Genomic DNA, 13,035 nt, shown 5'->3' with positions numbered 1-13,035 from the left:
AGATCTCGATCTTGGTCTCATCAGACCAGAGAACCTTGAACCAGTCTGTCTCAGAGTCCTCCAAGTGATCATGAGCAAACTGTAGACGAGCCTTGACATGACGCTTTGAAAGTAAAGGTACCTTACGGGCTCGTCTGGAACGGAGACCATTGCGGTGGAGTACGTTACTTATGGTATTGACTGAAACCAATGTCCCCACTGCCATGAGATCTTCCCGGAGCTCCTTCCTTGTTGTCCTTGGGTTAGCCTTGACTCTTCGGACAAGCCTGGCCTCGGCACGGGTGGAAACTTTCAAAGGCTGTCCAGGCCGTGGAAGGCTAACAGTAGTTCCATAAGCCTTCCACTTCCGGATGATGCTCCCAACAGTGGAGACAGGTAGGCCCAACTCCTTGGAAAGGGTTTTGTACCCCTTGCCAGCCTTGTGACCCTCCACGATCTTGTCTCTGATGGCCTTGGAATGCTCCTTTGTCTTTCCCATGTTGACCATGTATGAGTGCTGTTCACAAGTTTGGGGAGGGTCTTAATTAGTCAGAAAAGGCTGGAAAAAGAGATAATTAATCCAAACATGTGAAGCTCATTGTTCTTTGTGCCTGAAATACTTCTTAATACTTTAGGGGAACCAAACAGAATTCTGGTGGTTTGAGGGGTTGAATAATAAATGACCTCTGAATAAACTTTTCACAATTTAAATAAAAAATAAAATAAGAAATAACATTCTTTTTTGCTGCATTTCACACTTCCAGGCTGATCTACAGTCCAAATGTCACAATGCCAAGTTATTCCGAATGTGTAAACCTGCTAAATCTGCAGGGGGTTGAATACTACTTGTAGGCACTGTAGTGTACTCACATACATAGCTCCTGTACTCACATAATACTGTTATATAGTGTACTCGCATACATAGCTCCTGTACACACATAATACTGTTATATAGTGTACTCACATACATAGCTCCTGTACTCACATAATACTGTTATATAGTGTACTCGCATACATTACTCCTATACACACATAATACTGTTATATAGTGTACTCGCATACATTACTCCTATACACACATAATACTGTTATATAGTGTACTCGCATACATTACTCCTATACACACATAATACTGTTATATAGTGTACTCACATACATTACTCCTATACACACATAATACTGTTATATAGTGTACTCGCATACATTACTCCTATACACACATAATACTGTTATATAGTGTACTCGCATACATTACTCCTATACACACATAATACTGTTATATAGTGTACTCACACACATTACTCCTATACACACATAATACTGTTATATAGTGTACTCACACACATTACTCCTATACACACATAATACTGTTATATAGTGTACTCACATACATTACTCCTATACACACATAATACTGTTATATAGTGTACTCGCATACATTACTCCTATACACACATAATACTGTTATATAGTGTACTCGCATACATTACTCCTATACACACATCATACTGTTATATAGTGTACTCGCATACATTACTCCTATACACACATAATACTGTTATATAGTGTACTCGCATACATTACTCCTATACACACATAATACTGTTATATAGTGTACTCGCATACATTACTCCTATACACACATAATACTGTTATATAGTGTACTCACATACATTACTCCTATACACACATAATACTGTTATATAGTGTACTCACACACATTACTCCTATACACACATAATACTGTTATATAGTGTACTCGCATACATTACTCCTATACACACATAATACTGTTATATAGTGTACTCGCATACATTACTCCTATACACACATAATACTGTTATATAGTGTACTCGCATACATTACTCCTATACACACATAATACTGTTATATAGTGTACTCACACACATTACTCCTATACACACATAATTCTGTTATATAGTGTACTCGCATACATTACTCCTATACACACATAATACTGTTATATAGTGTACTCACATACATTACTCCTATACACACATAATACTGTTATATAGTGTACTCACACACATTACTCCTATACACACATAATACTGTTATATAGTGTACTCGCATACATTACTCCTATACACACATAATACTGTTATATAGTGTACTCGCATACATTACTCCTATACACACATAATACTGTTATATAGTGTACTCACATACATTACTCCTATACACACATAATACTGTTATATAGTGTACTCACACACATTACTCCTATATACTGTACACGTATAAGGCCCTGTTTACATCACGGTATATGTTGGAAGCACCAGTCCTCACATCTATTTTCTGGAGAATGCACTAAACAAAGGAAAGACAGGAAAAGAACAGAACCTAATACCGCCATACAGGGCACAGTCTATAAAACTGTACAGAAAACTACAATACAGAGCTGCAGTTAATCAAACCTTCCTGCAATAGCAGAATATGCGCTCACTCACAGCGTCTACATTGTATATAGTATATACACACTATGGCCACATTCACACGGTCAGTATTTGGTCATTTTTTACCTCAGTATTTGTAGCCAAAACAAGGAGGTGAACAATCAGAGGAAAAGTAGAATAGAAACGCGTCACCATTGCTGTATTTATCACCCACTCCTGGGTTAGCCTTACAAATACTGAGGTAAAATACTGTCCAAATACTGAGCGTGTGAACGTGGCCTAACAGTGCACTCGCTGCAGCCGGGGCCTTCCTCACACATCACAGGACAACAGCCATTACTAGAATAGAGGACCGTGACCTGAGCGTCCTCCGCGAGTAACGCTGCCTCCTGAAGGGCAAACTCAGTGTCCTTTCAGAGGAGACAATCAAAGCTTTTAATAGTTGGGTCCCCCTTCCCTTTGGGCCCCCATGAAGCTGAACTATGCACACCCCTGGTCCTTACGGCCGACCCCACACACAATGCCCCCAAAGCCACTCACACACAGTAAGGTGCCCCCACACATAGTATGATGCCGCCTCATACACTCACACATGGTATGATTCCCCATCCCCTCACATACATTATGATGCCCCCACAGCACCTCACACATAGTATGGTGCCTCTACACATAATGTGTGTGTGCCTGTGGGAGCATCATACTATCATTCCTCCACAGCCCCTCACACACAGTATGATGATGCCCCCACAGCCCCTCACACAGTATGATGCCCACAGACATAGTATGATACCCCCACAGACACTAATGCACAGTATGATGCCCCCACAGACACTCACGCATTATGATTCCCCTGCAGCCCCTCACACAGTATGATGCCTCCACACATAGTATTATGCCCCCATAGCTCCTTACAGATTATGATTTGATTTCCCCACAGCCCTTCACACATATTATGATTCCCCGACTACCCCTCACACAGTATGATGCCCCCAGACATAGTACAATGCCCCCACAGCCCCTCACACTCATTATGATTCCCCACAGCCCCTTCCACACAGTATGATGCCCCCACATAGTATGATGCCTCTACAGCCTCACACATACATTATGATTGCCCCACAGCCCCTCCCACACAGTATGATGGCCCCAGACATAATACGATGCCCCCACAGCCCCTCACACTCATTATGATTCCCCACAGCCCCTTCCACACAGTATGATGCCCCCACATAGTATGATGCCTCTACAGCCTCACACATACATTATGATTGCCCCACAGCCCCTCCCACACAGTATGATGGCCCCAGACATAATACGATGCCCCCACAGCCCCTCACACACATTATGATTCCCCACAGCCCCTCCCACACAGTATGATGCTCCCACATAGTATGATGCCCTTATAGCCTCACACACATTATGATTCCCCCACCGCTCCTACAACACAGTATGATTCCCCTCACATTATGATTCCTCTACAGCCCCTCACACACATTATGATTCCCCCATAGACCCTCCCACAAAGTATCATGCCACCACACATAGTATGATGCCCCCACAGCCCCTCACACATAATTCCCCCACAGGCCTCTCACACACAGTATGATACCCCCACACATAGTATAATGCCCCCACATCCCCTCACACACATAGTATGATGCCCCCACAGCCCCTCACACATTTTTATTTCCCTACAGACCCTCACATTATGATTTCCTTTACAGCCCCTCCCACACAGTATGATGCCCCCAAACACAGTATGATGCTCCCACAGCCCCCACACAGTAAGATGGCCCCCACAGCCTCCCACACAGAGTATGATGATGATACCCTCATGTTATATTAACCCCCCCACAGACAGCAAAGGGGCTACTGAGGGTCTCAGTGTCGGCCATGTTTGCAATTTCTTACAACTCTTATCTAGGAAATAAAAATAATAACATTTTGTGTGTGGGCGTAGGTGTCCAAGCTGATGAAATATTAGAATATTCATCCAGTACAATATATGCCAATATGAAAAGAAAAAAAAATATTGATATAGCAACAAAAAATGGTATAAAAAAAATGAGAAAGTTGTACGGACCCCAAAATGTAAATGATAAAAGTGACGAGCGGCCCACTGGCACTGTGAGCAGAAAGCTGTCGCCAGCCTGCAGTACCGGTGACGCACACGTCTTGGTCGGGGGCGCCCTGATATATGATATACACATGTAATACCACGTCACACAGGAGTAAGAGCCGGGCATGGATACACCATTTTATTCACCTGCAGAGCAATATACAATAAGTGACGTCTCTTTACTGCTCAGTGCACATCTATGCGATAAGCGAGGATAGAAAAATAACACACATTAAAAACCGGGAAACGGAGCGGGGCGACGATGGAGGGGGGACACGGCGGGGGCAGATATATATCGAGATGGGTCTTGTAGGACTGGGACCAGTGCTGGGGATATGTCAACATTCTGGAGACAACAGGCCTCATGTATCTAAGGGTCCATGTTGTCCATAGCAACCAATCAGAGTCCACGTTTCATTTCTACCAGGCAGTTAACAAAATGAAAGCTGAGTTCCGATTGGTTGCTATGGACACTGAGAGTATTTTGCCCTGGAGATGGTTTTGATCCATTAGGCCCATATTATGCTGGTATTAGAAGGGCGTATATGTGTGTGGGGGGCACTGAAAACCCCCTGTAGCAGCTTTTTAGGAGACTGTATCAGGATTTGAGATGTGTAAATTAATACATTAAAGTGCCAAGATTTCAATGGTTTCTTACATTCTTCTTTTCTGGGTCTGAGTAGATGTAATGCCCGCCAATTTAAAGGGTATCTCCACCTTCGAGGTACTTTCACTAAACGTTTGGGAATTGACCCTTTCTGGGAGGTTGTGGATCCTTAATGGTCGGAGAGGCAACAGTTATGGCTCCCCACAGCAACAAGCTTCCGGATCTCCATTAAAGTCACTGGACAACCCCTTTAATTTTTTCCCAATTTTGTCCTATTCCATGGTCTTATCATCAAAAGTGGAGTTACCCTTTAAGACAGCCCATGGGGTCTATCCATCCGGTTGGTGGGTTTGGACCAAATGGAAATAATCTAACGTTCAATATGAACACTGTGGGGTCTTCATACCGGGGGGAAGGGGGTTAATAGAAATCCAAGATGGCACTAGATCATAGATGCCATTGTGGTGGATGGTGGATGGAGGGACCACATGAGTATTTTTGCTGTCTTTATTGGCCAAGGGTCGTACATTCTACAAGGCACGGGCCAGTGGACAAGGTGTGACCTCCATGATGGCCCAATGACTGAGAGGGAGACCAAACATGGGAGAAGTCACAGCGTCCGACCCATGGGTGGATGGACAGATATGTATGTGGTGTCACATGAGGAACCTATGTGTGGCATGAGCAGGATGGGGCGGTTATGTGGACGGTTATTCGGGGAAATACTTCAGCAGTTGCTCCGTGACCCTTTGATCAGTAAAATGTTGGGGTCGGCTCTGAATATCGAGGTTGCTCTCCATCCGCTTCCTGTGGAGTAGCCCATTGGAGGAGTAGTCGGGAACCGCGTTGTCGGAGTCCAGACGTTTGACACGCAGCAGATTGGCCGGGGTGTCTTCATCATCATGGTCGTCATCCAACGAGCGCCGCATGCGACGGGGGACACTTGGGGGCAGGCGCTGAGACATTTCAGCCTCGTTCATTGCAGATAGGACACGAGTCACAAGGTACCTGTGGAAGCATTGGAAAAAAAATAGTGCATAAATACTCTGTGCTGCTGTGAAATTTAGCTCCTTATTCTATGAAGCTCTGTTGTACCACGACTGGTTTACCCAGTGATGACTGATCTTGAACCAAACTTGGAGACATCATTAATTTCAGTCTGATATACAGGGCTCTCCCGCTCTACCCCTGGCCACCAGTCGGACAGTATTGGCTACTTGCTATACTGAACCCCCAGCCACCGGTTGGACAGTATCGGCTACTTGGTATACTGAACCCCCGGCGACCAGTCGGACAGTATTGGCTACTTGGTATACTGAACCCCCAGCCACCGGTTGGACAGTATCGGCTACTTGGTATACTGAACCCCCAGCCACCGGTTGGACAGTATCGGCTACTTGGTATACTGAACCCCCGGCGACCAGTCGGACAGTATTGGCTACTTGGTATACTGAACCCCCAGCCACCGGTTGGACAGTATCGGCTACTTGGTATACTGAACCCCCAGCCACCGGTTGGACAGTATCGGCTACTTGGTATACTGAACCCCCGGCAACCAGTCGGACAGTATTGGCTACTTGGTATACTGAACCCCCAGTCACCGGTCGGACAGTATTGGGTACTTGGTATACTGAACCCCCGGTGATTAGTCGGACGGTAAATTACTGGAACTTGGTATACTGAACCCCCGGCCACCGGTTGGACAGTATTCTCTACTTGGTATACTGACTCCTACCTTAACATCTCCTCATCCATGGGATATGCATCCTCGTTGGTCTCTTCTGGTTGAAGGTGTAAAGCTGGACCTTCATAGGCCCGATTCTGCCTGTAATGACTCTGTGCCATCTGGTTTCGTGAGATCTGTGGTCTCGTCCGGCTGGTCACAACCGCAGTGTCGTCGTAGTCTGGGTACGGTCTCTGATAGTCCGATATGTCTGATGGGACAGGACCTGGAAAACCCTGAAGTTGGTCAACGTAGGCCTTACCCTGGTTGATCTGGTTCCACAAGTGCAGAACGTTGGCCAGATACATGGCCTCCTTATCTCTCCTCTGCCCTTCTTCTACCAGCTGCTGGAGGGACGGGCTATCATGGGTGGGTTCAATTCTTCTATGGCTACCCATCCTCTCCAAGGCTCTGGCAAGAAGTTCTTCTTGAGGGTAGGCTGACAATCTGGCAAGCATGGCTTGGCTCAGGTCAGGATATAGGGGCTCATTACGGACCGGTTCTGAGGGCACGTAGGACATCATGTCGGCCTCATAAGGAAGGCTTCTTCTGACCCTTCGAGCAACTCCAAGGTCATCATGGCTCAGTACACCCAGAGGCTGGATGTGGAAGCAAAAGGACAACAAAGGAAAGTGCTGTGAGTTACTCCGCTCTGCCGTGCTCCGCCATGCTATGTTACAATCAATAGAAATTAGGTTAGCGCTCAGTCCTGAGGGACATTATAACAATTACAGGGCATTGACGAAAAACCGGCCTCATGTTACTGCCTTGAAGAGCAACACTGTTACATGAACACTAAATGGCACTATTATGTAAGCACTGTATGGTGATATTATACATGCACTATGTAACACTGTTATATGGACACTATTTGGCACTATTATGTAATCACTGTATGGTAGTATTATATATGCACTATGTAACACTGTTATATGGACACTATATGGGACTATTATGTAAGCACTGTATGGTGATATTATACATGCACTATGTAACACTGTTATATGGACACTATTTGGCACTATTATGTAATCACTGTATGGTAATATTATATATGCACTATGTAACACTGTTATATGGACACTATATGGGACTATTATGTAAGCAGTGTATGGTTGTATTATATATGCACTATGTAACACTGTTATATGGACACTATATGGGACTATTATGTAAGCACTGTATGGTTGTATTATATATACACTATGTAACACTATTTCTGCACACTTTAAAGCACTATTGTGTAAGCACTGTAAGGTAGAATTATATATGCACTATGTAACACTGTTATATGGACACTATATGGCATTGCTATGTAAGTACTGTATGGCAGTATTATTTAAGCACTATGTAGCATTGTTATAAGAACACTTTATAGCACTATTATGAAGGTAATGTATAGCAGTATTATTTATGCACTATGTAACACTGTTATATGGACCCTATATGGTATTATGTAAGCACTGTAAGGTAGTATTATATATGCACTATGTAACACTGTTATATGGACACTATATGGCATTGTTATGTAAGTACTGTATATCAGTATTATTTTTACACTATGCAACAATGTTGTATAGACATTTTATAGCACTATTATGTAAGTACTGTGTGGTGGTATTATTTATGCAGTACATAGGTTTGTTATATGGACACTATATGGCACTGTTATGTGGGTACTGTATGGCAGTATTATTTTTTCACTATGTAGTACTGTTATATAGGCATGACATTGCACTGCTATATAAGCTCTGTATGATAGTATTATTTATGCAATATATAGCACTGTTATAGTTACCGTATTATATGCCACCATTATGTAAGCACTGTATGGTGGTATTATGTATGCACTGTATAGCAATTTAATATGTATACTAAATGTTTCTATTATCATACAAACATTGCACAGTGGTATTATTTGGGAAATATATGGTTTTTGTGACATCTGTGTGGACATCATATGACACAAAACACTGTATGGTGATATTATTTATGCACTATATAGTTCTTTTATATGAATTCTGTATAGTTATTATTCAAGCACTAGACTGTGGTATAAAATTCCTATATGGACAATGTTAAGCACCATGTGGTAGTATTATTTATTTACTATGTAGCCCTGTTATATGACACTATTATTTATGCAACATATAGCATTATTATACAGACTCGATATGGCGCTAATATCTAAGACCTGTATGGTGACATTATTTATGCACTATATAGCACTTTTATACTATATATGTAATACAGCACTATATGTAATAAAATATTATACGGTACTATATATGTAATACGGTACAATATGATACTATAAATATATATGTATATACAGTATATGTGTGTGTGTGTGTAATATGATGTTTTGCGGTGCTATGTATATGTCATAGACTTATAGTATAATGTGATATTATATATGTAATATGACACTATATGGTACTATAAAAATGTCATATAGTACTATACGGTACTATATATATATATTTAATGTGCTATTGCATATATATATATATATATATATATATATATATATATATATATATATATATAAAACCATATAGTATGATACTATACGGTACTATATGTATGTAGTATGGTACTATACAGTATTATACATATGTGATATGGTACGATATGGTATGATACTATGCGATATTATATGTATGTAGTATGGTACTATACGGCATTATATATATGCAATATGGTACCATATGTTATGATACTATACGGTATTATATGTATGTAGTATGGTACTATACGGCATTATATATATGCAATATGATACCATATGTTATGATACTATACGGTATTATATGTATGTAGTATGGTACTATACGGTATTATATATATGTAATATGGTACCATATGGTATGATACTATACGGTATTATATGTATGTAGTATGGTATTATAAGGTATTATATATATGTAATATGGTACCATATGGTATGATACTATACGGTATTATATGTATGTAGTATGGTACTATAAGGTATTATATATGTAATATGCTATGATACTATACGGTATTATATGTATGTAGTATGGTACTATACGGTATTATATATGTAATATGCTATGATACTATACGGTATTATATGTATGTAGTATGGTACTATACGGTATTATATATACGTAATATGGTACCATATGGTATGATACTATACAGTATTATATGTATGTAGTATGGTACTATACGGTATTATATATATGTAATATGGTATGATACTATACGGTATATGTATGTAGTATGGTAGTATATGGTACTATATATGTAATATGGTACCATACGGTACTATGTATATGTGATATAGTACGGCGCTATATTTTCAGGTGCTCGGACGATCCCCAGTTCTGATATTGGCGGCTTCCTCTCATTAGCACAAATCACCCACTAATCCTTGGCGTATCTGTATCTGACTAATATCCCAGCCGCCCCGGGAGATAATGTCATTACTGATAATGAGGTAACCGAGCTGTATGGGCTGCGAGGACATTATCATCTAGATACAATCACCAGGCTGCAGGGTAGGGCTGAGTCATATGGCGGGGGTCTCATAATCAATGAAGGGGCTTATTAGATGATAGAACAGGGGATCATGAAGACGTCTCATCATGACGGTGACCATAATCAGAAGAGGATGGGGACAGCGACTCCACGTCTCCTGGATACAAGGAGTAAACCGCCCGCCCATAGCCGTGCCATGGAGATCTTCCCACCACCAGATCTCCCGATCTTCCCAGATCATGGAATGAGCTCGGGTGGGGGGATCCTGAGCTAGCGGGTCTTATGAGCAACCAAGAATTGCCCAAAATAGTCCTGTTCATTGGGGACCACAGACCATCAATGACCGTCAGCTGAGGTCTACGGGTAACTTAACTCCTCGTCTTCAGGATCTCAGAGGAAATCAAAGAACCAGGAGAAGATAAAGAAGAATCGGTGACGCAAAGAGACCCCGGGGAGCGATCACAAAGAAGGATAGAGGAGGATGGGAGCGATCACAAAGAAGGATAGAGGAGGATGGGAGCGATCACAAGGATGGATAGAGGAGGATGGGAGCGATCACAAGGATGGATAGAGGAGGATGGGAGCGATCACAAGGATGGATAGAGGAGGATGGGAGCGATCACAAGGATGGATAGAGGAGGATGGGAGCGATCACAAGGATGGATAGAGGAGGATGGGAGCGATCACAAGGATGGATAGAGGAGGATGGGAGCGGAGAAGGAGGATGAGAGACGGAGGAGAAGAGATGAAGGATGAGAGGGACAGACAGGAGACACTGACCTTACTGAGAGCGCCCGGGACAGACAGACAGACAGTGACAGCCACCAACAGGATACAGGGGCCCATCCTGACAGAAAGACGCTGCCCTGATACGAGAATGCTGTTACTGCTGGATGGAGGGACCGGGATCTGACGGAGAATATGGGGGGAGGGAGAGCACCACCCCCATGCTGCATTGTCACAGCAGAAAGGAGGGGGTACCAGCCTGCGGGAAGGTGTGCGCCCCCCACCGGACCACCTGACCCTCATACACAGGCAGCCAGACACACGGCTGACACCTACCCCTCATATACAGGCATGAGAACATATCACCTCCATATAACAGCTCTCACCTCCTAAAATACAGAGATCATACCTGTCACCTCCTAATATACAGAGATCACACCTGTCACCTCCTAATATACAGAGATCACACCTGTCACCTCCTAATATACAGAGATCACACCTGTCACCTCCTCCTAATATACAGAGATCACACCTGTCACCTCCTAATATACAGAGATCACACCTGTCACCTCCTAATATACAGAGATCATACCTGTCACCTGCTAATATACAGAGATCCCACCTGTCACCTCCTCCTAATATACAGAGATCACACCTGTCACCTCCTAATATACAGAGATCACACCTGTCACCTCCTCCTAATATACAGAGATCACACCTGTCACCTCCTAATATACAGAGATCACACCTGTCACCTCCTCCTAATATACAGAGATCACACCTGTCACCTCCTCCTAATATACAGAGATCACACCTGTCACCTCCTCCTAATATACAGAGATCACACCTGTCACCTCCTAATATACAGAGATCACACCTGTCACCTCCTAATATACAGAGATCACACCTGTCACCTCCTCCTAATATACAGAGATCACACCTGTCACCTCCTCCTAATATACAGAGATCACACCTGTCACCTCCTCCTAATATACAGAGATCACACCTGTCACCTCCTCCTAATATACAGAGATCACACTTGTCACCTCCTAATATACAGAGATCACACCTGTCACCTCCTAATATACAGAGATCACACCTGTCACCTCCTCCTAATATACAGAGATCACACCTGTCACCTCCTAATATACAGAGATCACACCTGTCACCCCCTCCTAATATACAGAGATCACACCTGTCACCTCCTCCTAATATACAGAGATCACACCTGTCACCTCCTAATATACAGAGATCACACCTGTCACCTCCTAATATACAGAGATCACACCTGTCACCCCCTCCTAATATACAGAGATCACACCTGTCACCTCCTAATATACAGAGATCACACCTGTCACCTCCTCCTAATATACAGAGATCACACCTGTCACCTCCTAATATACAGAGATCACACCTGTCACCCCCTCCTAATATACAGAGATCACACCTGTCACCTCCTAATATACAGAGATCACACCTGTCACCTCCTCCTAATACACAGAGATCATACCTGTCACCTCCTCCTAATATACAGAGATCACACCTGTCACCTCCTAATATACAGAGATCACACCTGTCACCTCCTAATATACAGAGATCACACCTGTCACCTCCTAATATACAGAGATCACACCTGTCACCTCCTAATATACAGAGATCACACCTGTCACCTCCTAATATACAGAGATCACACCTGTCACCTCCTCCTAATATACAGAGATCATACCTGTCACCTCCTAATATACAGAGATCACACCTGTCACCTCCTAATATACAGAGATCACACCTGTCACCTCCTAATATACAGAGATCACACCTGTCACCTCCTAATATACAGAGATCACACCTGTCACCTCCTAATATACAGAGATCACACCTGTCACCTCCTAATATACAGAGATCACACCTGTCACCTCCTAATATACAGAGATCACACCTGTCACCTCCTAATATACAG

General features: G+C 42.7%; 1 protein-coding gene across 1 annotated transcript; it reads right to left on the bottom strand.

Moving 5' to 3' along the window:
* Positions 1–4,628: 4,628 nt before the first annotated feature.
* On the bottom strand, positions 4,629–11,281 carry PCSK1N (proprotein convertase subtilisin/kexin type 1 inhibitor). Its single transcript, XM_075324552.1, has 3 exons — positions 11,133–11,281; positions 6,858–7,444; positions 4,629–6,130 (listed from the first exon to the last, which is right to left on the bottom strand). The coding sequence occupies exons 1-3, from the start codon at positions 11,196–11,198 to the stop codon at positions 5,833–5,835; spliced, it is 951 nt and encodes a 316-aa protein (XP_075180667.1). The 5' UTR covers positions 11,199–11,281; the 3' UTR covers positions 4,629–5,832.
* Between the last annotated feature and the right edge of the window lie 1,754 nt (positions 11,282–13,035).

The sequence above is a fragment of the Anomaloglossus baeobatrachus genome, chromosome 9 (assembly GCF_048569485.1).
Source record: "Anomaloglossus baeobatrachus isolate aAnoBae1 chromosome 9, aAnoBae1.hap1, whole genome shotgun sequence".
Classification (NCBI taxonomy): Eukaryota; Metazoa; Chordata; class Amphibia; order Anura; family Aromobatidae; genus Anomaloglossus; species Anomaloglossus baeobatrachus.
The sequence above is the reverse complement of the archived record's forward strand: the minus strand, read 5'-3'. Positions and strand labels throughout refer to the sequence as shown.